General features: G+C 36.0%; 2 protein-coding genes across 3 annotated transcripts in view; one reads left to right on the top strand and one right to left on the bottom strand.

Annotated features, from left to right (window-relative positions):
* LOC119583459 (actin-interacting protein 1-like) overlaps window positions 1-9087 on the top strand; it is a 17433-nt gene extending 8346 nt beyond the window's left edge. Inside the window, exons 5-15 of one of the 2 annotated variants that reach the window (XM_037931949.1) lie at window positions 1-85; window positions 337-492; window positions 872-1105; window positions 1323-1425; window positions 1677-1787; window positions 1993-2096; window positions 2455-2613; window positions 2959-3048; window positions 3227-3407; window positions 4187-4300; window positions 6403-7691. The exon at window positions 1-85 is cut by the window's left edge and continues 99 nt beyond it. In XM_037931949.1, coding sequence (XP_037787877.1) covers window positions 1-85; window positions 337-492; window positions 872-1105; window positions 1323-1425; window positions 1677-1787; window positions 1993-2096; window positions 2455-2613; window positions 2959-3048; window positions 3227-3407; window positions 4187-4293 — 1330 coding nt within the window. In that variant the 3' untranslated portion in view covers window positions 4294-4300; window positions 6403-7691. Of the gene's footprint in view, window positions 86-336; window positions 493-871; window positions 1106-1322; window positions 1426-1676; window positions 1788-1992; window positions 2097-2454; window positions 2614-2958; window positions 3049-3226; window positions 3408-4186; window positions 4301-6402 lie in introns of both variants that reach the window. The other variant, XM_037931948.1, reaches the window with a different exon arrangement.
* Window positions 9088-10362: 1275 nt separating this feature from the next.
* Window positions 10363-23551, bottom strand: LOC119583460 (glutathione hydrolase 7-like). Its single transcript, XM_037931950.1, has 12 exons — window positions 23398-23551; window positions 20853-21031; window positions 19469-19620; window positions 19027-19139; window positions 14837-14948; window positions 14239-14426; window positions 13615-13706; window positions 13145-13346; window positions 12490-12667; window positions 11876-12041; window positions 11397-11550; window positions 10363-11192 (listed from the first exon to the last, which is right to left on the bottom strand). The coding sequence occupies exons 1-12, from the start codon at window positions 23435-23437 to the stop codon at window positions 10975-10977; spliced, it is 1794 nt and encodes a 597-aa protein (XP_037787878.1). The 5' UTR covers window positions 23438-23551; the 3' UTR covers window positions 10363-10974.
* Between the last annotated feature and the right edge of the window lie 3327 nt (window positions 23552-26878).

The following is a 26878-nucleotide window of genomic DNA, read 5'->3' on the forward strand; positions in this document are numbered from 1 at the left end:
ACCTTTCCGCATTGCCACTGGCTCCGAGGATAACAAGTCTGCCTTCTATGAGGGTCCTCCATTTGTCTTCAAGTGCACCAAAGCTGTAAATATTTGCAAGCCAATTGTATTAATTATTTGTACTTATATTCATTAATATTGATATGTATTTGGTTATTTTTATATTATTTGTCTAAAGGTAAAATGTTTGATTTCTTAAAGCATATTTGGTGATACTTTCACCATATTTTGTTTCTGGGTATTTTTGATTTTTGTGTTTAACATCACTCCAGTTCAGGAGATCACTTCTGTATGCTGTATTACAAGCAGAGCTAACAACATCCATTTCTTCCACAGGATCACACAAAATTTGTCCAGTCTGTACGGTACTCTCCAGATGGTGAGAAATATGCCACGGGTGGATTTGATGGCAAGATCTTTGTCTACAATGGAAAGGATGCTGAACTCATCAAGGAAATGGGATCCCCAGCACATAAAGGAGGAGTTTATGCAGTGAGTAATACTTTGTGATGATTGGAAAGGGAGGAAATTCTATTTTTGTTTTTCGTGTTATCATGGAAAAGTAGAATGCAGTTTTAGCATAGACTATTTCAAAGGGTCTATGAATGTGAATACTGGTTCTTGAGTTATAGTAACATCAAAGCATCATTGAAATAGCCATTTGAATCTTTTTTTTTTTTTTTTTTTTTTTTTTTTTAACCAGTCTCCTACTGCAAGGTCTATAACCTAGATTTACAGGAAATAGCCATGTCCCAAATGAAGTCCCTAAGTAAAAGGTTATTTCCAGACTGGAAAGTCAAACTTTTTATTGCTTACTATAGTACTCTGATCTTTAAATGATAGTGTGTGATATGCTACCACTTTTCTTCAGGTATCCTGGAGTCCTGACAGCAAACAGCTGCTCTCTGCCAGTGGAGACAAAACATGCAAGATCTGGGATGCAGAAACAGGAGAAATGGTTTCAGAGTTTGTCATGGGCACAGAGGTTGAAGACCAGCAGGTGTCTTGCATCTGGACTGGGGACTTTGTGGTTTCAGTCTCCCTCTCTGGGTTCATCAATTACCTTAACCCAGCTGATCCGTCAAAGCCTAAGAAGATCATTAAGGTTGGCAGGATATTTACCTTTCCTAAATGGTGTTATTGAAGTTCACATCTTATCATTATTGGTTTAGGCTGACACTACATTGTCCTGAAAATGAGTCAGATATGAGGGAGATGGGCACTATTTTAGAAAAGTTTCCTTAGGCATGAGGATAATGACCGTGAAAATTTGAGTTTGAATTTCAAGTGATGTTTATTGATCGTGATTTCCTTTTTTTCAGGGCCACAATAAGCCAATATCTCGCATTGGTCTTTCCCCAGACCGCAGTACATTGTATACAGCAGGAGTTGACGGCACAGTCACTGTTTGGGATGTTGCAACAGGTAAGAAGAGATCAAGAAGTTTTGTAATGGTGTCCAGTTTATTTCATAGGGGTGATCAGTAGAAATGAGATGCATATCTTTTACTATGAGCTGATTATTGCTAAAAGAATTTGGGATTATAATCCTTGATATTAGATGGATTGAGAGGTAAGAACAATAATAATATCGGATCGAAACTACATCATTTCCTGAATAGCAATATAAAAGAAAGTGAAATGTGTGACACTCCTGTTTTTTACCTCTTCAAACAGGCGACAACGAGCGCATTTCAGGCAAGGGCCACGGGAACCATGTCTCTGGTGTTGTTGTAAAGGATGACATTGTCTTCAGTGCTGGCATTGATGACTCTGTGAAAATCATCGGTTAGTTTGAAATGTTTTTGTAGTATCTGCTTTGTTCATTGCCTGATTATGTATTCCTTTTATTTATTTTTTATTTATTTATTTTTTTTATTTTATTATTATTATTTTTTTTTCATTTATTCTGTTTCAAGTCAGTTTTGCATATTTTGACAGATTGTTAATGACATATCCATGTGAGGCTAGTAATATTCATAAAAAATTGCAGACCGTCTTGAGAATGGCTACACGGGAACATCCATCTCTTTGGGATCGCAACCCAAGATGATCGCAGCCCTGGATGATGGTGTCATCTGTGTTACCACTAAAGAGGTTGGTTGGTTAAGCAATCATTAGAAACTATCCTTGAGTAGAACAGAAATTTTGGCCACAATTTTTCTGTTGCTGAGAAGGCGAATGCAAAATTTGAATATTTCCCCAGTAATAATTTTCTGTAAATTATTAGAAATATTATGATCTTGTACACAAAGATGATAATGAATTTGACCATAAGAAAATATAGATAGACTCTCTTATCATTGTAAGCAATGATACATGGATGGAATCTATTGATAATAAATTTTCACTCTCAAAACAACAACAACATATCTACCAGAATTCAAGATTATATATTCCTTTGTGCTATAACCATTTTCTCCTTAAGGTTTTCAGTTTCTCTCTCTCATGACAGATCTGCATGATCCGTGACAACGTCAAAGTGGGAAGCTTCCCCATCAGTTGGGACGGCCTCTCCATATCCACCAATGGATCGTTCAGTAACGAGGTGGCGGTCGGTGGCCAGGACAATCTTATCCACATTTACACCCTTGATGGCAACACCCTTACAGAGGTGAGCTGAAACTGGGATGTGAAAATTGATGGTTTTATTTTATTCAAGCTTTTTACAATGAGCCACATGATAGGGGGTGGGGGATTCTCTGTCTGAGAGGTCTGATACGAAGGTTTTGTTGAGGATGCCAGTCCTCAAGGATCTAGAAATTTTGGGTTAATTGTGGGTTGAATTTGTATTGAATTAATATTTTATGGTATTCATTATATTTATTATATTTGTGATGATTCATCTCTTGGTACCATAATAATTATTGGCTAGAAGACCCCTACATGAGTGGAGGCTATCCTGGCAGTTGTGTTCTGTGGTGTCTGTGGAATTGCTTACCCTATTGATTATTTGCAGAAAACCACTCTGCAACATCTAGGACCAGTGACGGATGTGGCCTATTCCCCCGATGGCCAGTATCTTGTTGCTTGTGATGCAAACCGCAAGGTATGTGATTTTGTAACTTTAAATATTAGTATACTTGTCTGTTGTCAGTGAGACTACATTAAAATGAAAATATACATCTGGATGAAATTCACATTGTATGCAGTATATTTCCAAAGGTAATTTGAAATTACAAATACTATAAATCTGTATTGTTATGTACGCTCCTCTTCTCTATCAGGTGATTGTGTACAGTCTCCCTGGGTATGAAAAGTTCAACCGTATGGAGTGGGGCTTCCACAACGCGCGCATCAACTGTGTCGCCTGGAGTCCTGACAGCAGTATGGTGGCTAGTGGCTCTCTTGACACCATGATCATCATCTGGAGCATGACACAGACTAACAAACACATCATTATTAAGAGTGAGTACCTGGAATGAGGCATCTTTTCTATGTTATGATTATTTATTTATTTATTTATTTATTTAATTTCTGTAATTGGCAGTCTAAACAGAATGGAGAAAATGTGGTTAAAACTGAGTGCAGCTGAGTAGCAATGACTCAGACTTGAAATACAATGTTATCATTTTCTGTGACTGTGAATAAATAGATAAGATAATTGAGCTCATGCTGATTATAGTGCACCCAATGGCAAGACTACATTAGTACATGAGGGGCTAGACATGTTTTCTTTACTTGAATATAAAACTTGCTCTCAGCAGTTTTTAGTCATAGAGCTTATATGTATGATTTGTTGACAAATTATCTTTGTGCCATGAATATTCATGGAGTCCTTACCATTTCATCTATAGTAACATCTTGCATTGTTTATTTTCTTTGAAAGCTGCTGAGCAAAGTTTATCCATATTTTGCACATATTGCTGTTGTGTATTTACAAAAAAAACAGGTACAAGGGGAGTTTCCTTGGTCTGTTTTAAATTATAGTATTAAATAATTCTTGTTGCATTGCTAATGCCAAGCTAAGCAGGCTTTAATTTTCTTACTCTTTTAATTTCTATTATTTTGCATGAGCAGTTAACATTAGAATTTATCTCAAGAATATCACTTTATATTTATTTTCTTCTTTAATGCTATACTTTTTCTTCGCTCTGTGTAGCTTCAATCAAAGTAAAAAAAACACAAAAGGTTGACATGTAGATATGCGAGTGATACTCTACACCATTTACGTACCTGCCCTACAGACTCACACCAACAAGCCCAGGTCACAGGCATGGTGTGGTTGAACAACGAACAACTAATTTCTGCAGGCCATGACGGAGTAGTGAAAAAATGGAGCGTCAAGTTCTAGAACAATGGTTGTGTGATTTATTTCAAAGATTTCTTCCCTTCCCCTGCACCCCACCCCCTTTTATAATGTTGGTGGGAGTTACTAACTTGTTTTGTGAGGTTTTTGTTCATCTCAGTGTCAGGTGTGCGTTTGAGAGTGCGCCCATGTGGTTTGAAATTTTCCAACCTTCTACATTTTACTTTCGAGTTATTTGTGTTTGAGATCTAATATTAAAAGATTCCAATTTGAGGCAGTCCTGTTGTGACTTCCACTCCTGGTATAGATTTCACCTTATCAGCATGTTAAGTTGTGTGCTTAGGAATACATCTTCCTCTGTTCTTGTGTATTGAATTGAGGCTGTGTTAGGTACTTCTCAGTCCCTTAGACTATGTTGAAATTTGTGTGTGACAGTATTGTGCTGAAGAAGTTGGTTTTCAACAAAGATAAACTGTCTAATATATTCAGACCTGATCCTTTTGTATTATAGAAACGCTCAAGAAATCAGCAGTGGGAATGTAGGTTTCTCTCTCTCTCTCTCTCTCTCTCTCTCTCTCTCTCTCTCTCTCTCTCTCTCTCTCTCTCTCTCTCTCCTCTCCTCTCTCTCTACCCCTACCTCCCTCTTCTTCTCTTTCTTTCTCTTCTTCTTCTTTTTTCTTTCTTTTTTTTTTTTTTTTTTTTCTTTTTTTTTTTTTCTTTTTTTTTCCCCTTGCAGATTTTCTCTTTCCTTTTTATTGTCCTTCTCTTGCTAACCTTTACTTATCTTGCATTGTAATTGCTTCATTTTGTTATTAATTGCTTTTAGATGTGTTTACAAGTAATTTAACAAGCCCTTGCTTATTTTAATGTTTTAGAATCTTTATATTTCTGTATGTACAAAGGCTTTTTTCTGCTCCATCTGAGATATTTCCTTTAGAGTGTGGTGTGTTTTACAATTTGAACATTTTTTGGGGAATGTAAGTACCCATAACTTGAAAGGTAATATAAAATGTCATTTACAAATATTCTGTCATTATTAAAAGAAGCATAAGTGTGCTATACAGTGGTGTATTAGCCCATTTATGCAGGTTGATGTCCTGTTTCATCTTGTTGAATACTTCATTATCACTGATGTTAAGGATGACATCTCTTGAACCCTGCCATGAGCTGAATGATGGCCCAGGAGTGGAGTGGCATGTGTGATTGCCTTGCTAAACTTTGGCAATAATGATCCTTGTTATGAATGAGTTGATAGTATATGCTTCAGTAAAAATAGAGAAAAACAATCCTTGCCATATTCTTCCATTTCATGAAAGTATAGTAGTAAGTATGGAGAATTATACAAGATATGGAGAAACAAGTGAAAAATGTGCAAGGGGAATTGAATAAATGGAAAGGATCTAGCAGAAAGTACACAGAATTGAAAAGTAGCAATAAAAGTTCCAAAAGGATATCTATTCCAAAAGGAATAGATATTTTTTCACATTTTCAGACTTCCAAGGGAACAATGTGAAAAAAAGTAAATGCTAGTTACTTTGGTTTACCTCTCCATCAGAGGAATGTTCTTTGACCTCACAGTCCAAGGCATTAAAACCTTGGCAGCAGGTGATCGGTGTACACATCATGATTTTAACAATCATGCCTGGCAGTAAGGGATGTCGTCTTGGTGCCAAATGGAAATACAAAAATAACCATGACGTGTAGAGGGTATCTGGCATTAAGAATTAAATATCCTTAATTGGGAATGCCAGATGAATTGATAACCAGTAATCTTTAATCAGTGGTGAAAAGGATAGGGAAGACCACAGGCTGTGAAGGTTTGTGTGTGTTTAAGCTCGTTCAGATGCTATGGAAAGCTTTTTGCCTTCTTGGGTTGCATTTGTATTTTGGTTTTAGTTAATTAAGATAAGGATTCTTGTGTTGGTGATATTAATCATTACTTTTTGTAATTTTTTTCTGTTTAGGATTTGATATTTTTTAATTGTTTGATTTGTTGATTTGATGCTAATCTTATTTATTCAGTTGCCTTGACATTGAGTGTTTGCCAAGTGGCAAGTATAAAAAAAAATCGGGAATAACACAAAATCTCGTTTTTTGATGGAGGTAAACTAAAACGGTACGTGTTATTTACTTGTTTATTTTATTTTATTCCAGACTCGCACCCGCAGTCGCAAGTTACCGGACTGGTTTGGCTGGACAACGAGAGGGTGATGTCTTCAGGTCACGATGGACTGGTGAAGACATGGAGCGTGAAGTTTTGAGTTCTCCTAAATTCTTGAGAGAATCCTTCTTCTTGAAACATGGCCTTTTCATTCAGGACACAAGCAAAAATAACAATTAGAAGACCCGTTATTTGTATTGGGACACCCAAGAAATTGCTTCATGATGGATGTGTGTGTGTGTGTGTGCCATTAAAAACAAAAACAAAAAAGAACTGGTATATATATATAAAGATATAAATATACTCATATATATATACAGGTTTTGAAGAGCATATCAGACTTAAGAATATAGGGTTTTCTCATCACTTTATAGGTAAGTTTAGTTCCTAAGATTATCTCTGAGCCCGGTAATGCAGGGTTTGGAGCCTCTGTATGCCGGAAAGGTTTGTCTGCTGCAAATACTATGTGATTTTATCCAAAGAAATTTGAATCCATTTGTCTGCTGTTGAGATTAGTTCTGTAACAGTGCTTTCATGTGACTCAACCAAACTACCAGTTCTTTCTTTCCTTCTTTATCTGGATTGGAAAAGTAACGTTTGTATTGATTACTAAAATCACATTAATATTTATATGGGAAATGCATTTATAATATGTAAAAAAAGAAAAAGAAAAAAATATATATACTATATATCCATAACCATCCTTTGAGCGTATTCTTTTGGTATGTATTTTGGCAAGACCTACAAGGAGTCCAGCTACACGAAAGTACATAGTTTGACTGTTGTACATTCCCCACACCCATTAGGTGCTAACCGTCGTGCACTTGAAACTACTAAAGAAAGGTAAAGAAAAAACAAATGGGATGTTGGGATTAAAAAATTTTTAAAGAGAGAGAGTAAGGGCTATGAGCTTAGTTCGTCCCACCAGAGTTTGTCCTACAGTGCAGAGATTTGAATTAGTTGATACATAGTCTGTTATATCAAAAGAGAAAAAGGTTGTTTTTAGTATATATCTTCTAACTTATTTTTGATACTAGTAGCCCTGAGACTTTCATCATTACTGCATAACAGTTGTAAAATGTCATTCATTTCGAAGGGCTGATGTATTTTTCTTAATAGTAAAAATTCTTGTGCCAATCTTAGAAGAGAGGATGCAATTTGCTTTGAGAATATAATGAACTCGGAGAAAGGATGTTGCCAAGATTGATGACGGGATAACAAATATTTCCAACGTGATTCACAGGAAAAAAAAAAAAAAAAGGTATCTGGCAATATAGTAAAAGCATCCATTAAGACATCAAAACTTCACTGCCTTTTTTTTATAGAGGAGAAAAATGGAAAGAAGAAGAAGAAAAAAAATAGAGACAGACAGACAGCCCATATCTTACATGATTTACCATAATTCAGGAATTGTATCTATTTTTAATGTTCCTAAACATCAACATCTTTTTGTAATTTTTGTAAGTGTGAATGTTAAAAAAAAAAAGATAATTATGATTTTTGTTCATGTGTGATTATTGCTTAGTCTCCGTTTTGGGCATGTCTTCCACTCAATGGACATGGGAATAAAAGAAAAATTTATTTATTCCATATATTTGGAATGTGATTTTCATTTTTTTGTTTTTGTGTGAGAATAATTTTTACGTGGTTATGCTATATAAAAAAAAACAAAAACAAACGAAAACTTTAAAAAAAAATTACACATATATATCCCAGTGATTGTTTGATATTCTTGTAATGCCCAGTGATTGTGTTATGTAAAACTTCTCTTTATTTTTTATTTAAGTTCATCATTTACGGGCCCAAAGTGACTATTAAAGACCTGTCAGTTTACCCCTTTCATTTGTTTACTCTTTTCTACATTTATATTTCTTTTTCTATATGACTTCACCATTTCCCCCCTTTTATATGGCCAATAGAATTAGACGTACACAACTGTGATCTTTTCCAGACACCAGTAACTTTTGTCTCACGATGGCACTCCTGACTGAGGCAGAAATTGAGCCGACTGCATGAGAGCTCAATGACAAACTTCCCCATTGTTCTTGCAGAGGCTCTGGCATGACCATTCTCTCTTGTTCTTGCCTTTTGATACGGTGAAATTTGTGATCTGTACTTCACAAATCTCTTGCACACTCTCTCTTCTCCTCTCTTAAAATCTCTTGTCTCTTTATTTAGTAATTCATGATAACAGTGTCACTATACATTTTTTGGAAATGTGTCAATTTTGGTACTTTTTAAGAAGATCCCATGTAACCCAATGAAGAGCTTATTCAACATTGCAGGGTAATGTTAATCTCACTGTAAAAGGAGTATTACCTACTGCATATATAATTCTGCTCAAGAAACTAAAGCTGAACTAAAAGAAAAAAGTAATAGACAAGGATTTAGTAATGAGAACACTATGCAGAATCTTTTGTAAAGCCATCTGAATGAAGTTCAAACAAGCACTCGCATGGAGAACATATGACGTTGCCATGAGAACAGTGTGCAAATTCCTTGTTATAGCAGTGCAAGTACAGAACATGATTGAATATAGGAAACCCGTACAACTACAATTAATTATAGCAGTTTTTCAAAATATTTACGCAATATTTCCCTCCCCTTTTTCTGTAAGGCATCAAGTTCCTGATGCCTTCTCAGCCTTCATTTTGATATCAATAAACAATCACCTTGGTTTTCGTTCTTTTGATTTTATACCTTCACAAATTATAATTGGTTATTCATAACTTGTAAATGCATTAATTTTTCTTATGTATCAGCTGCTTGTATTTTATTTTATTATTATTTTTTTTTTTTTCCTGTTTTTAAATATGGAGACCTAACAATGTAAATGTTTTTTTTCTTTAAATCTTAGCAAGCAGTGCCGATAATCAGAATTTTTACAAACCTCTAGTATTGATTACGGTAGGTGTGATTCCACCACAGAATAAGTCGGAATGCCTTTCAACAAGGGTGAACAGAAACATATTAGAGTGAATGTGATCAGTACACAATCACAAATTTGTGCTTAACATAGCATTTTCTCAAACAAGATGGGGGGGGGGGGTGAAATAAAACAGTGATGCTGGCAGTCAAATTTTACAGAAAATTCTTCTTCACATTGAACTGGGATATCTAAACTGTTGAGTAATGTAGAGGATTTGCCAAGTATCCTTAGAAAGGGAAATCAAAGTCGGGATTTTGCCGTTGTCGAAAGTCCTCTTGGTTAGGTATTCACGACCCTTTTTATGGTGGAAATTCACAGACAATATTTTAAAAATAATAAGTGTTGCTGGCTGGTGTGTCTCATTTTCTTATGAATCAATATATATAAAACTTTCCATATATTTGAGTTGTATATTACATAATAAATCTATATATATTGACAAAGTAATGCATTTACCTCTTGAAAAGTTCATTTGATGGTGCTTGAGGGATTTTTTTCTATTCATTGCCATTTTATGCCTAACTGCTCGAGATCTCGAATTTCAATTTTAAAAATGTTATATTTTCAATTTAGTGAGAAAAATAAGTAAAAATAAAATTAAAAAGTGGACCAGTCGTCAAGGCCAAAACACTCCTTAAATGCAGAAGACAACCTGACTTCATTAGCAAAAATGCAATATATATATGCACCTGAAAGTATACATACTTGTATTATTTATATTCACTATTTTTCTCTAGTGTAGTGTATGATCTATTTCTATTAATGCACTACATTAGAAAAGTAATACTATATAAAAAATTGGTCATCTTATCTACAATGTGTGGTTTGGCCTAATCTGTTCCACCTTTATTTTGATTTTTTTTCTTGTTGCATTATCAAAAAAAAAAAAAAAAAAAAAAAAAAAAAAAAAAAAAAAAAAAAAAAAAAAAACTACTTTTTTATGAGAAAAGTAAAAAAAAAAAAAGAAAAAGTTAGAAATTACAAGCAGAGCAGGAAAAAAAATTATAGTAACTTTTATACTAACTTTAAAGCTTGATTCTCAAGTAATGAATATTTTTTATATAACAAATTTTGTGGGTAACTGTTTTAATATCTCCACATATACACACAATATTTAAAAATATATTTTTGCATTTTCAAATCAGATCAAGGATTTAGAGTCCTCTCAGTGTATGAAAATGGAATGGGTTATATAAGTAATTTTTTTTTTAATATCTCCATAAATAAAAACTATAAATAATTACATTTTAACAACAGTAGATTAAAACAATATTGTGCCTTTATATCCCTAATATATATATATAGTGAAAGAGGTGCTAATATATAGTTAAAGACTTGGTACACTAGTTGCTTACAATGTAGTTAAAAGTCTGTTGTGTAATTGGCATTTATCTGAATGTCTATTGTGTAGCTCTACAGATAAAGCTTTTGTGTAGTGAAGTCTGATAAAAGTGACGCTCCTTTGTAATTATGTTCCTGTGTAATTGGTACCCATACTATAGTTAGGTCTGGTGTGAGAGGCGCTTACAGTTTATTTAAAGGTTTGGTGTAATAGATGATTATTGTGTAGTTAAAGGTTTGGTGTAAGAGGCACAAAAGAGTGTAGTTAATAGTCAGGTGCCATTGGCATTTATAATCAAAGATCTGTTGTAATATTAACAGTGTGCGTCGAGGCAGGTTCCAACCTATGCGCAACCCCACCTCCGCGGGCATCAGAACGAGACACCAACTTATCTTTGGTCTTGGAAACCCCATTGACACTAGAGTACGGGAGGTGTAGGATCTGGAGTGTGTGGTTCATTGTTAGAAGGTCGTTTCTTACGGTTCCCGGCAGGCGGTCGATGGTGCCCAAGTCTACGGAAGCGAGAAGAAACTGGTAAAAATGTGGACGTTGATATGATTTTTCTTCCGCATTTCTTTTTTTTGAACAGTGGGGGGGAATAACTTGTTGGAATTCTAATATGCCAAGTTTATATTAACGCTTTTTAAAAAAAAGAAAAAAGTCAAAACTTCCTTGTACTCCAACACCCAAACAATATGTATTGTAATATGCCTCACCTTCAACAAAGACTTGGTCCAGTCCTGGTCTGACTGTAATTCTGGGCTGTTCAATGGCCTGGGTGAGGTTCTGGCCTCGGAGTAGCAACTGACTTATCACCTGGATCATTGCTCCCACTTCCGGACTTGATAGCACCGCCCGCATCCCACACACCTTCGGAAAAGTAATGTTTTGTAGGAATGTAATGTTAAGTAGGTGCTTATAGTTGTGTATTTATGCTTTTCTTTTTTTCTCACAGTAGCATAAAGTTACTGTTGCAAGTTAATTTTCATTCATAAGTTAATTCACACTACTATTACCAGCAGCAACAACTACATACTATCAACAATAATAATAAGCCAAGATAATACTGACATTCATAACCTGACCTTGTATCAACAAACTTTAATCAGTGACCCTAAACGAGTAAAAAAAAAATAATAGTAATAAATAAATAAATGCAAAATAACATAAAAGAAAGACAGAATTCATTCCCCACCTGCTGAACATCTGTGATAATAACAGGCGTGTAAGTATTAAGAGGTCTGGCGTGTGAAAAGTGCTCCCTGTAGGGGTGGGTGTGAGGAGGCATGTTGGACAGATGGTTGTTGAAGAGAATCCCGCTTTTGGTCATCACGCGGGACCCAAAGTAGGTTCCAAGGCCACTGCAAATGAGTGAATATATAAGTAATGAATGAACATAAATTAATGGATGACTAAATAAAGAAAATGAATAATGATTCAGGAGAGATAAAAAGGTCTTTCATGTAGAATTCATATGATAAATTAAGAGTGGCATTTTTTTAATTGCTGAGAAAATACTTGTTGATCAAATTTTATATATATATATATATATATATATATATATATATATATATATATATATATATATATATATATACTATATATAACATATAATATACATATACATATATATATTATATATAGACACACACACACACACACACACACACACACACACACACACACACACACACACACACACACACACACAACACACACACACAGTAGCAAAAGTCATATGCACATCACACATCATTTTATCCCCTTCGAACTGCCACCACAAAATGAACTTCCCTTTTGGCTACTCACGCAATCAGAGTAACATATCGATCAAAGGTATCTATAACAGACACCGAAGAGGCAGTCTGTTCAGGAAGTCGGAAGACATTTGGGTCGGCCACCGTGACCGTCTGGTCAATCCATTCGGTGGACGTCGACTGCAGCAATGCGTGGGTCAGGTTCTGTAATTCCGCCTCCTCTGCATCGGCTGGCGGAAATAAGGAAGGAAATTTACAAATACAAAACTGAAAGAGAAAAAAAACCAGGAGTCTAACACAAAACCAAACGTGGAATATTAAGGGATCATCCACTTTTTCATATAGAATTCATATGATAAATTTAGAGTCAAAACGTACGCTGGGGAGGAAGGGGTTATCTCCCGAATTCAAGACAGGGAGACGTATGGCAGATGAGGTTTCTTGTTCCAAATACAAACACATTCGTGTTTTAGAATTGATTTTATTCTCTTGATGGGCAAAGGCAGGACATCCTTTACTGACTATAGGTTAATGCAAGGTGTCCTATAATAAAGTGCCTACTAGAACCAATCAGCATCATTCCTATGGACCCTGGAGATCCTGTGGCAGCGGTCATCACTTTTATGTTTTCGCTCTGACCGCTCGGACGACCCATGACACAACTGCTCCGAACCCAGAGCGAATCGACGCAAAGCGAACCTCCTTACCTAAGCTGACGAAACCGGCGTAGCTCCTCCTAATAGCTTCAATAAAGGAGTGGTAGAAGTTCGACAGCGGCAAATGCGTCGTTAAATTCGTGTTGCGAAGGAGTTGCAAGGCCGTCAGTAACTGCGGTCCTCCAAAAGGCGCTGGGGCGGTGAACACAGACATGTTATTCAGTGACATGTGTATGCATGGGCGTTCTCGGGGCTGCAAGAAGATATACACAAATTATTACTGTAATTTTTGATGTTTCAAATGGTTTCACTACAGAGAAAAATCCAAGATGAACCCAAACTGTCAGATATAACACATATATCAACAACGATGATGACGCTGATTAAAAAAATAATACAAACCACCATAACTGTTTCATCAACAACCACAACTGCTATTAAACCACTAATGGAAGAAAACAAACTTTCCGTCTGCTGAAGCAAGCAAATAAAAACGTCAAAACTCCGCCTCAGCCAACTACCTCATAATCATCAAAATCTTTCACATGGATTTCGGCGCCACTTTCTTTCAGTGCTTCCATCTCTTCCACGCCGAAATTCAGTGCATAGAAACCTTGAGAAAAAAAAGGATAAAATTAATGATTTCCTTTCATCACTTAATGGCGTTTAATTATTATTTGAAAACGGAATGTGACTTGATTCTGACATGGAAGAAGGATGAGGATGGGGAATGGGAAAAGGAGGAAGGAGGAAGGAGGAAGGAGGAGGAGGAAAAGGAAGAACAAGAAAAAGATAAAGAAGCTGAAGCTAAAGAAGAAGAAGCTGAAGCTGAAGATGATGAAAATGAAGAAAATGGGAAAGAAGAAAGGGAAAATAGTAAATCAAAATCACCAACACAAACAGAAACCCGGATCTGAAGAAAACGAAAACATCCCCCCCCCAAAAAAAAATAAAAATAATAAAAAAAATAAATAAATAAAAATAAATAATAAACATTCAGATAAACAAATCCCACTCTCATCACACACACACACACAGACACACAGACACACACACACACACACACACACACACACACACACTTAAACCCCCCCCCCACACACACACACTTAACCCCCCCCCCACCACACGCCCCTACCACTCACTATCGGCGCCGTGCTTGGCCACCACCTCGAGGAATTCCGCGTAGTTCTCCCTCTGCATGAACGCGCCCTTCTTCAGCATGATGCCTCGGGGGAAGAACGTCTTGTCGAACTCCGTCACGCCATCCACCTGCGTCACGTTCGACTTCCCGAGGGCCTCCTCCAGGTGGGCCGAGACGTAGAAGCCTTTCCTGGTGGGGGAACGGAAGGGTGGGGGTGAGGAGTGAGGGGTGTGTGGGGTGTGGGTGTGGGGTGTGGGTGTGAGGGGTGTGGGTGGGTGAGGGGTGTGGGGTGTGGGGTGTGGGTGTGGGGTGAGGGGTGTGGGTGAGGGAGGGGAGTGGTGGCCTTAGGATTTCAATCTTTCTCTTTTTTTTCTCAATCTTTTTTTTACTTTCTATGTTGGTGTGTTTCTTTTGCTTGTTTGCTCACTTGTGTGTGTGTGTGTGTGTATGTGCGCGCGCGCGTGCGCGTGCCTGTATATTCATACAATCAAAAAAACAATAGACAAATAAATCACGCAAACAAATAATCAAACATCAAGCCAACAAACAAAAGAAAAAAACAAAACAGCAAATAGACGAGGAGCCTTCCCGAGCCTCACCTCGCGATGTCAATGCTTGGCTGGAACAGCTTCCGCCAGGGAAGCTTCCCGAACTTGGTGTGCGCGTACTCCAGGCCGCGCAGGAGGCCGGGCACGCCGATGCTCCTGCCGTCTGTGGCGCGGCAGGTCGAGAATTAGGATTAAACAACGACTGGGGCCTTTTGTTGTGAGTCTGTTGGTGTCGTGTTATCCATTCGTGTGGTCTGTGTTTTAGCCTTTTAATTTTTTTCTCTCTTTTTTCTAAGTCTTTCTTCTTTTTATATCTACTTCTCATTTGTCTCTTTCTCTCTTTTCCCCTCTACATCTTCTTTCTTTCTTTCTGAATCTCTCCCTCTCTTTCTCTATCTCTTTCTCTCCCTCTTTTTCCAGTTCCCTCTTTTCCTCTATCTCCCTCTCCTTCTCAATCTCTTTCTCTCCCTCTATCTCCCTCTCTCAGCCTCTCCCTTTCACCCTCCCCCTCATCTCAAAATAACAAATAATAAATAATAATAATAATAATAATAATAATAATAATAATAATAATAATGATAATGATAATAATAATAATAAATAATAATAATAATATAATAATGTAATAATAATGAATAATATATAATAATCCATAATACAATTAAACTACCACTACCAATACCAATACCAATAACAATAATGATAAAAGATTTTAGTGATGACATAGGTATGAAATTTGGTCTCGATAAGTGTGCTAAAGCAACTTTTAAGCAAGGAAAACTAGTTACATCTGACAATATAGAGTTAAGTGTTGATACTGTAATAAAGCAATTAGATCAGGAAGAAACCTATAAATATCTAGGAGTAAACGAAGGAGATGGCATACAACAATCGTAGATGAAGAAAACATACAGAATGCAACGGAATTAAACTCGAAGAACAAACTAACAGCAATCAACACTCTTGCAATACCTGTGGTTACATATAGTTTTAACGTGATAGACTGGAACTTAAGTGAACTCAAACAAATTGACACCAAAATTAGGAAGCAATTGACATGCAACAGAATGTATCACCCGAAATCAGACGTAGACCGTCTGTACGTCCCTAGAAGTAAAGGAGGTAGGGGGATAATACAGTTGGAATTATCGTACAAAACAACTACGATTGGTCTCTTGCAATACTTAGATCTAACCAACGATTGGATGCTTCAATTAGTTAAAGTACATGAAAACTCCAAAAGGTTACACTCGGTAGTAAAAGAATCAGATAAGTTTTCTCAGGAATTAGGTATTGAGAGCGAAAACATCGAACATATGTCGCCAACATTGGCTGCTAAACATAGAAAACAAAAAGCGAAGAAGGTCGGACAAGAAAAACTTGAATCTAGGTGGCATGAAAAGCCTCTCCACGGACAGTTTGCAGGTCGAAGCAAACACACTAATGTAGATGAAACTGTGACCCATCAGCGGCTTAGAAGCTCTGGACTTAAAGGGGAAACAGAGGGTTTTATTCTTGCAGCCCAAGATCAAAGTTTGTTTACCAGAAATTATCAAGTTAACATTTTGCACAATGGCACTGACCCAAAGTGTAGGTTTTGTGAAGACAAGGTTGAGACAATTGATCACCTTGTGTCTGGTTGCTCAATATTAACACCGAATGAGTACAAAAATTGACACGACAGAGTGGGCAAGTACCTGCATTGGAAGATCTGCAAACACCATCCAGAGCCAGTTACTGAAGGTAAAGATGCTACAATCTTGTGGAACTTTCCAATTCACACAGATCGTACTATACAAGCGAATCGTCCAGATATCGTCATCAAGGACAAAATAAACAACACCTGCCTGTTTATAGATATGAGCATCCCTTCAGACAGAAACGTCCCAAGAAAGTGTTCGAGAAGATATCAAGTATAAAGACCTGGAAATAGAGGTGAAAAATGTGGCATTTAAAAACCAAAACTTTGCCTGTTGTTATTGCAGCACTTGGCCTTATAAAGAAAGGTACTGATAAGTTTCTTGAACAAATACCGGGAAATCCAAAATTAGAAGTCCAAAAAATAGTCTTAAACAGCACAGCACATGTTCTCAGAAGAGCCTTATCGATCTGAAGTGTTTTTGTGTTCGTGAAATGACTTGACTGGATGTTTTGATTTGTGGTTGTTCTGCATATTTTTGCATGTTTTGTTGATGTCCCATTGCCTCAAACTTCAACCTAGGTCGCTGGTAGTGACTCGGTGTTTGATTTTAATTAGCAGATTTAAGGAAACGTTGGCATAAAAAAATAATAATAATAGTAATAATAATAACAATAATAACAATGAGAAAATTATGAGAAAATACTACTACTACTACTAATAATAAACACAATAATGAGAGAATAATAATAATGATAATACTAATAAAGATAATAACAATCATAATAAGGAGGATAACAATAATGGTGATAATGATAGCAAAAATAATGATAACAATAATGATAATAATAATGATTATACTACTACTAATATTGATAATAATGATAATAAAATAATAATGATGATGACAATGATAGCAATAGTAATATCAATGGTAATACAACAACAACAACAACAATAATAATAATTATAATATAATGGTAATGATAAAAGATGATAATAATAAAAAAATATTGATGGTAACAGTAATAATCATAATTATGATAATAATAATAATGATGATGATAAAAAAATCATCATGGTAATATCAATAGTTTCTCTCTCTCTCGCAACAAGTTATCTATTTATAATTTTCTCTGTCTGTCTGTCTGTTTGTCTTTCTCTTGCTGTCTGTATGTCAGCATCCCTTTCCTTTATTCTTATATACTCTGGTTATTTCTCTCAAAAATATTAAATTATATGTGCAAAAATTGTTTCCACTTAAGGATAAATCTTATTGCAACATATGAATTAAAAGAAATATGATATTCTCTCTATGTGCAAGGTGAGTTACTGTTGGTGAATTAGCAAGTTTTGTTTTAGGCTAACAGCGTGGCGTTACTTTATAATTGTGTATTTTTGAGACGAGAAAATATAGCAGAACGACAATGTTTCCTATAAAATATAAGTGTTTTCTTCGAACGCAAAATATGAGACTGGAGAAATTTAACGCAACGAAAATGTTTCGCCTAAAAAAATAAACGTTTTCTTGAAACACAAGCAAGCGCTATCATTTTCTACGTCCATTAATCTCTAGGGATATGTGATTTCATAATTCCGGTGAGGTAGGAGGTGTGTGTCTGCATCCGAGTTGGAAATATAAAAGGCCCGATTTTTTTTAAACTTCCTCTTAGATCCTGGCGGCAGCATCGGTAGCGTCTCTGACTCCCACTTGCAGGACCTGGGATCGAGACCAGAGGAAACTTTCTTTGACTTGGGGAAAAGTTAACAGGTTAACACCTGCTCGTGTTTGGCGGTTCACGAGTGTTCTCCACGGAGATAACGTCCCCCTCTCGAGGTCAAAGGTCACTCAGGTCGGCAGCTATGCAGAAAGGCAGCTGCGGGCCACTCGATTATAGTGCGATTATAGATTATAGTTGGTTCTGGATGCCCGACTCGGTAGTTGTTTTGTTTTCTTTTGATAATAAAAATGATGATAATGATAATAATAATAATTATTATTATTATTATTATTATTATCTCTATAATCATTATCATTATCATCATTATGATTATTATCATTATCATTATCATCTTTTTTGTTATTATCCGCCAGGTTACTAGGACGGGATAGTTCCCACCCCTGGCCCTGTGGTTCGACCATCCTGTACTAACAATCAAAAGAAAAAAAGACTTAAATGGACAAGGGAAGAGTATAATGAGGTAATGTACTGCTTTTGCTATACACTCGAGGAGCTGCAGAAGTTGTGAGCATATTTCTGTTAGTGTTCCATTTGCCTCAAACTTCAATCACCCTAGGTCGCTGGTAGTGACTCGGTGTTTGATTTTAATTAGCAGATCTAAGGAAACGTCTGCATAAAAAAAAATAATGATAGTAATAATAATAATAATAACAATGAGAAAATTATGAGAAAATACTACTACTAATAAAAACAATAATGAGAAAATAATAATAATGATAATACTAATAAAGATAATAACAATCATAATAAGGAAAATAACAATAATGGTGATAATGATAGAAAAAATAATGATAACAATAATGATAATAATAATGATTATACTACTACTAATATTGATAATAATAATAACCCGAACTCGCCTGTGGGCGGCGGCTGGTCCTCCTCGGCGCGGTGCGAGCGAGGGACGCCGCTCATGAAGTCGACGACGGTGGACGAGTTGGTCTTGTGGTCGTGCACCAGCATCACGCCGCTCCTGGGGGGGAGTGGGGGTGAAGTGGGGGTGAAGTGGGGGTGAAGTGGGGGTGAAGTGGGGGTGAAGTGGGGGTGAAGTGGGGGTGAGTGGGGGTGAAGTGGGGAGGGAATGGGGGGGAAGTGGAGGAGGAGAAGGAGGAGGAGGAGGAGGAGGAGGGGAGGAGGAGGAGGAGGAGGAATGAAGAGGAGGAGGAATGAAGAGGAGGAGGAGGAAAAGGGGGAGGAAAGGAGGAGAGGAAAATGGAAAAAAAGGAAATGAAAAAGAGAGAAAATTAAATCAAGAAAAAGGGAAAAAAACAACAACACACAACTGCAAAACGACGGCCCTACCCTCCCGGTCCCACTGCATGCGGATGCACTACCGTCATGCAGAGGATCGACGCGATGGCAACATCCACTGCACTGCCCCCTTCCCTCATGACGGTGATGCCCACGTGGCTGCATTCCTCCTCGTCGGTCGAGACGGCTCCGTGGGGCGTGACCTGGTCAGGAAGAGAGAACAGGAGGGGGAAATATGGAAATAATTCTGATGATAAGCTGCGCTCGCGATTTTCTTCAACTTCCTTCTTCCTTATCTCTCCTTCCTCCCCTTTTGCTTATCTGCGATCCTTCCTATCTTCCGTTTTTTTCTTTTCTCCTTCCCTTTCCTTCCTTCCGTTCTTCTCCCCTTGTTTTTTCTCCTTCTTTCCTACTTCCCCTTCCCTCCTTCCTTCCTCAAACCTTCCCCATCCTTCCAATCCCTCCCTTTCCTGTTTCCTCTCTCTATCCCTCCTTCCTCCTTTCCTTCTCCTACCTTCCTCTCTCTCCGTTCCTCCTTTCCTTTCTTCCTTTCTCCCTCCCTCCTCCTTCCTCTCGTTTTTCTATAATCCTTATCCCATCCCTTCCCTTCCTCCCTTCGTCCTATCTTTCCCCTTCCCTTCCCTCCTCCTCCTTCTCCTTCTTCTTCTCCTCCTCCTCATTCTTCTTTCTTCTCTCTTCTTCTTCTTCTTCTTCTTCTTTTTTTTTTATTATTATTATATTATTATTTTTCTTCTCCCTCCTCTTTCTTTCCTTTCTCTCTCCGTCCTCCTTCCTTCTTCCATTTCTTCCTCCCTCTCTCTTTCCCTACACGTTTCTTCCCTCCCTATTTCCTCCTTTCCTCCTTTTATTTTCTTCCTCCCACCCCCATCCCGCCATTCCTTCCCTCCTTCCTCCATCTCCCATTTCCTCATGGCCTTCCTTTCTCACCCATCCCTTCCTTTCCTTTCGTACACAAGCCCTCTCCACACAGAATATAATAAAATGAAGATAATAATCATAATGACTACCATTATAGTAATAGTATAACAATAATAATAATAATAATAATAATAATAATAATAATAATAATAATAATAATAATAATAATAATAATAATAATAATAATAATAATAATAATAGTAACAGTAATAAAAATAGTAATAGTAATAGTAATAATAATAATAATAATAATAATGATAATAATAATAATAATAATAATAATAATAATAATAGTTGTAGAAATAGTAGTAGTAGTAGTAGTAGTAGTAGTAGTAGTAGTAATAATAATAATAATAACAATAATAATAATAATAAGTATTATCAATATAAAATAATAATAATACTAAAATAATAATAATAATCATAATCACCATCATTATCATAAAACAATAACAACAATAAAACAACAACAACAACAATAAAAAAAGTCATTTACCTGCGGGCTGCCGTAATTGAGCTGCGCAATGAACGCGATCGTGAGCGCCGTGGTGAAGATGCAGAAGCAGGCAGTGATGATCGTGAATCCATCTCCGTTCACGTTGCAGCATCTCCGCTTCTTCGTCGGGTAGAGAGGGTACGAGCGCAGCACACTCTCTTCGGAGAGGTAATCGCCGCCTGGTGATGATGATGATAATGAGGCAATTAGGAGAGTGAATGAATGAGGGAAGGCTGCAAGAAATTAATTTGGAGGCTGAATAATGAGGGGGGAAATGCAATGAATGAATTGGGAGAATGAATAATGAGGGGAACTGCAAGAAATTAATAATGAGGGAAATTGCAAGAAATCAATTAGGAGAATGAGTAATGAGCGAAACTGCAAGAAATTAATTAGGAGGATGAATAAGGAGGGAAAAGGCAAGAAATTAATTAGGAAAATGAATAATTGGAAAACTGCAAGAAACCAATTAATGCAATAGATAAATTAGGATGATGAATAATGAGAGAAAATACAAGAAATTAATTAGGAGAATTTATAATGAGGGAAGCTGTAACAATAAGCAGCATTAATGAGGTAACAGTAATGATGGTATTGTAAAGCTGGCTGTGACTACTAATGCAAATGCAAATATATAAATGCAACAGCACGGAAGACAATGATAATAATACTGATATGAAAATCAATAGTGTGATCAATAATACCAATACTCACAATGATAATAGCAATAATGATAACAATTATGATAATCGTAATAATTACAACAATAATAATGATGATGCTATTAATAATAATAATAATAATAATAATAATAATAATAATAATAATAATAATAATAATAATAATAATAATAAAATTTATAATAATCATAATAATTAAAATGATGATGATGATATTATTAATAACAGCTATCATTACTATCATTATCACTACTAATATAATTACCATTACCATAATCACTATAATAATGTTAACAGTAAGAGCAACATCAACATAACAATAATATATAGTAATAAGATAATAACAGTTGTAATAAAAGTAACACCAATAACAAAAATAAAGGTAAAAATTCACAGTAATAGTAACAACAAAAATTCTAATGACAGTGAAATATAGTATAAATTATATGGCAAAAGCATCTCCATTAATAAGTAACGTGATAAAACAAAGAAAAATAATAACAGATATGGAAAAAATATATCAGTGATGAAGATACTAATAACTATCAATATAAGAGAAAAAAATACAAGAAAAAAAAAAAATTAATGAATGAATCAAGTGAAACATAAAATTGAGAATTGCTAAGCTATTTTTCTTTTCTATTTCAAAATCTAAAAGTCTCTACAAAAACAATGCCATCTGGAATATGTAACACACTATTTAGACTCAAGTACATCTCAGCATTATAAAAACTAGAAATAATTTAAAAAATCTGGTTTTATGGCAGCCTATATGATTTTGACAAGGAATAAGTCTTTCAAATTCAAAATCAAATTGGCATTAGTTGAAAAAGCAGAGAAATGATGTATATTGAAAATAAGGCAGCCACATTATCTTTAATAGTATATATGAAAGTCCAAATGTTTAGCGTTTACATATACAAATAAAATAATCATTTAGTTGATTCATTAAAGTATGGGTGTTCAGATAACTGGATTAATAGTTGGATGATTAAAAAAAAAAAAAAAAAAAAACGTATTGGAAAAGAAAAAAAGATAAATTTGAGAATGGCAGGTATATATGCCAGTATGTTAGTAAAACAAAGAATTTGTTATTACTCTGTTATATTGTGTTCAATCAAAAATATATAATCTCTTTGTTATTACTGTAATTAACATTACTGTTTTGGTATTTTGATAAACTTTCTCTCTATTTCTCTTTCTTTGTTTCTCTATGTCTATTTCTTTCTCTCTCTAATTCTTTCTCTATTTCCCTTTCTCTCTCTAATTCTCTTTCCCTCTCTAATCCTTTCTCAATTTCTCTTTCTCTTCCTCCCACAATTTCTCTTCCCCTCTCTCTCTCTCTCTCTCTCTCTCTCTCTCTCTCTCTCTCTCTCTCTCTCTCTCTCTCTCTCTCTCTCTCTCTCTTATTTTCTTTCTCTTCCCCTCAACCTCACTCACCCTCACACACCTAACCCCACCACACACAAGCACAAACAAAAACACAAACACAAACAATCCCCAACCACCTACACACACACACAGCCACATCCCCCCAATACACATGCAGAACATTGAAAAAAATAATGAAAAATAATATCAACATAAATAAAAATAAACGAAATTCAAAGCAGTCTGGTGTTTTATCTTAGAAACATTCCCCTTAGCTTATATAACCGTATTTTCATGATTCGAGAATTGGAAAATAAACCCGAAGACGAAAAAGATATTAACCTAACGTAAAATAAGCCAAAAATTATACAAAACCAGAACCTCTATTCACTCTTGCATGACGTTTCCTCCACTACAGTCTGTTACCTAACACCTTCCTCACAGAAACCCTAAAACACAACAAAAATGCAACAAACACGCATTCCACATCTTACCCGAATACCCATTAGCTGTATTCGAACCACCTAAAGCCATAATAAAGCGTTTTAAAAGGAGAAAGTCCAGCCGACACCCACGGGAGACCTCAACGCTGGGTAGGTAGTGAACCGACGGACCCTCTTCGGTGTAAACATAGGGAGAAGAAAACGGGATTTGGGGTGACTTCGGTAGTTGTGTTTAAGGGCCCCTTTTCTTGTTGTTTCGTTCTCTTTCTCTTTATTTGTTTATTTATTTATCTATTTATTTTTGGTTAGGTTTATTTTGTCTGTTTGGTTCTCTGGTTTTCTCTATCAGGTTCTCGTTCTCGTTTTTTTCCTTCTTTTTCTCTTTCTCGGTCTCGCTCCGTTCTCTTTCTTTATCTGTTTCTGTTTTTCGTTCTATTTCTCGCTCTCGTTCTCTTTCTTGATCAGTTTCCTTCTTTTTCTCTTTCTCTTTTTTCTTCTCGGTCTCGTTCTCCTTCTTGTTGTTTCGTTCTCTTTCTCCTTGTCTCTGTCTTTATTATTGCCCATTCATTGTTTTTTTTTCTAAGGTCATTAGCGGTGTATTCAAAGCCCCCAAGTAAGAAATGCTATATGATATCAAAGGTCATATGGCGCTATGGTAAAGTATAGTAGGGAAAAGGGTTAGGAATGAGTTGATGATTAGGGGTAAAGTTACAGTTGAGCAGTACTAGAGGGTAGTATGGTAGTGAAAAGGGTAGAGAGGGGGAGCTAATGGGGTATAGTATAAGGTAAAGGTTGTTGTTAGAAGGGGAAGGAGTTAATGGAGTAGAGAGCATTATGATAAAGCATTCTGGCGAACACGGATGAGGGGATAGAACAAGGAGATGAAGAAAAGAAAAAGGTAAGGAGGAGAAGAAACGACCATGCAAAATTTGTTGGAGTGATGGGGTATGGGTGATTCCCAACATTGGGCCTCAGTCTGTCTCCTAAGCCTCCCCACGACAACAACCTGCAAGGGATTGGGGGAGGGGGGTTCTCTGTCTATGAACAGTACTACCCTCTCTCTCTCTCTTTCTTTCTTTCTTTCTTTCTTTCTTTCTTTCTTTCCTCTCTCTCTCTCTCTCTCCACCCCCTCTCTTTCTCTCTTGAAGGTGTATGGGTCGTGGGTGACTGTCGTATTTGGGTTTTAATGTTTTGATATAATGTCTATTTTTTATCTCGTTCCTGAGACTGAAAGAGTAAATTGAGACGTAGGTAACTTCTGTATATTGTTTAATGTTCATCTTTGCTTTCTTTGTGTATGGCATATGTTCAAGAAAACAGAAAATAAAAAAAATACTTTCTTACTTCCAAAACGGTTAATGGTCAAATCAAATACATGTGCCAGGCATCAAAGGTCATATAGCATTATGATAAAGTAGTGTGGCAAAAGGGTTAAAAATAAGTTAATGATAAGGATAAATGGACAGCAGATGGGGTTAAAATAGCAAAGGAAAAGGAAAGGAGGAAAAGAAATGGGGGAGAAGACCAAATCATGCGAAATTAGTTGATGCAAGGGCTGAGGACCAAGGCAGGGGTGATCCCTACATTGGGCTTCAATCTCCACCTCCTAGGTCCCCCCATTACAACAATGAGCAAGGGACTGGACTGGGGGTGGAAACAGATAAGTCATGGAAATTTCTAAAACTCATCATTAATGGCAAAATCTGTTAGCTGAAGTTGCTCACTTTTGGGTTTACCCAGTTATAAATCTTCAAATAAGTATGGTACACTTGCTATGGCAATCAGTGAAAGAACACTAATACAAATGAGAAAATCCCTGAAGTCCTTATGAGAAAGTTTATACAGCTTATCATAGGTCTCTGATTTATCTAAATTCTATGATCAATCAATCTAATTGTCATGAAAATTTAAAATATACAATTAGATACTCTATACTACATGTCTGTTTCTTTAATATTCTGTTTAGCCAACAAAGAATTCATGTATGTTAATAAAATGAAGGCTATTGAAAGCTTAACAGATTCTTGTATGCACTGCTTTTTATTTGTACTTTTATGTAGTATAAGGGAGGCAAAACAATAATATGGAACAGACCTCACAATACAATCACAGATATAAATATATATTGGAAAACCACCTATACGTAAGTGGCCTTCCACCATCATAAACTTATCTAATCTCAGAATAAACAGAATTAAAGGACAAATCAGTATCTGTTATCTCTTGTGCTACAATACAAGAGCACCTGAAGATGTTATCTATAGAATTTATATAGATGCCATCAAGATCAATGAACAAAAATTAAAGATATGACACGGTGCAAACACCCAGAACCATTCATCCATACTAAATACATTACTCAAATCTGAAAAATAAGGTTCTTCCTTTGTCATAAACTATGCCAGTAAACAAGATATATGAAACAGCTTGTTAAAAATAGACTCATGTAATGCAATGTGATCCCAGATGCTTAAATAATGCACATCCTTGCAACGCTGTACATTCTGCTACAGTCGATTCCCGTTGCTGAAACAACTGCTCCGTCAGCATAAAACATGTGCAACAGGAAAAGAACTAACAGCTAGCACTGGTTATTACCTTACACCACAAATAGTACATGTAATCTACATATATATTCCACTAAATTCCTGTCCCTTTATATATCAAAAGGCCAAAAATAAAAGCCATCTATATTCTTGATAAACTTCAAACATCAGAAGAGTAGTAACCTTCAAATCATAACTCGGAAGACAACAGAATGAGACTGATTATTAAATTATTTACCATTTCAGTACATTATCAGCAGGAACAATCCATCATACATATCTAGTCACATAATTCTGACATGTATATTTCAACTTTTTTTTGTTTCCCTTAAGAAAGAGGGAGTAAACATAATATGTACTTACAAAAAGACAAAATAATTGGTCATTTTTAAAAAGAAAATGTTCAAACAGGCATTTTTCGCCTATTCACAGCTAACTCAACTTGGGTTAGCATTTCCATTTTTGTAACTGCAATCTTAAAATCTATAAAATTATCAAACGGAACTTACACAAACATTCAGCAGAAATATTAGCCAGTGAAAGAGAGCACATCTAAGTACTTTAACCTTGATGAGTGGTTCATCACAACCATGGACAGAGAAAATGACAGTCATCATCAAACTGAAGAATTACATCTTCCACAATGCAACAAGCACCTCTAGCAAAAAGTATTTATACTTGTTGCATCATTAAAAAGGAGATGTTTGCATGTGGGAGACCCATGCAAGCTATGGCACACTGCATGAACAAGTCTCCCTAGCATCAAAAATGCAATGCCAAGATTAATGCTTGGTCTTGACTTATCCTTGCAGCAGTTGCTTCGTGGGTCAGTAAGAGAAGCTTTATAAGACCGCTGAGAGATTCAAATGTGTCTAATAATATGGGGCATATGAATTCTACCCAACTGGCCTTCAAAAGTATGCATTCTGAGCAAATAAAACTGTATAAACAAACTTGTCAAAACTGGAGTGATAGAACTGAACTAA

The sequence above is a fragment of the Penaeus monodon genome, chromosome 17, assembly GCF_015228065.2.
Source record: "Penaeus monodon isolate SGIC_2016 chromosome 17, NSTDA_Pmon_1, whole genome shotgun sequence".
Taxonomy (NCBI): Eukaryota; Metazoa; Arthropoda; class Malacostraca; order Decapoda; family Penaeidae; genus Penaeus; species Penaeus monodon.

What these genes read in the sequence shown, in the direction of transcription:
- LOC119583460 (XM_037931950.1), bottom strand. Translation starts at nt 23,437, where the DNA reads ATGGCTTTAGGTGGTTCGAATACAGCTAATGGGTATTCGG. An exon ending in TCAATTACGGCAGCCCGCAG is followed by an intron (nt 19,621 to 20,852) that starts GTAAATGACTTT and finishes CTTCCTGACCAG; the next exon opens with GTCACGCCCCACGGAGCCGT. An exon ending in CGATATGTTACTCTGATTGC is followed by an intron (nt 12,042 to 12,489) that starts GTGAGTAGCCAA and finishes ACTCATTTGCAG; the next exon opens with TGGCCTTGGAACCTACTTTG.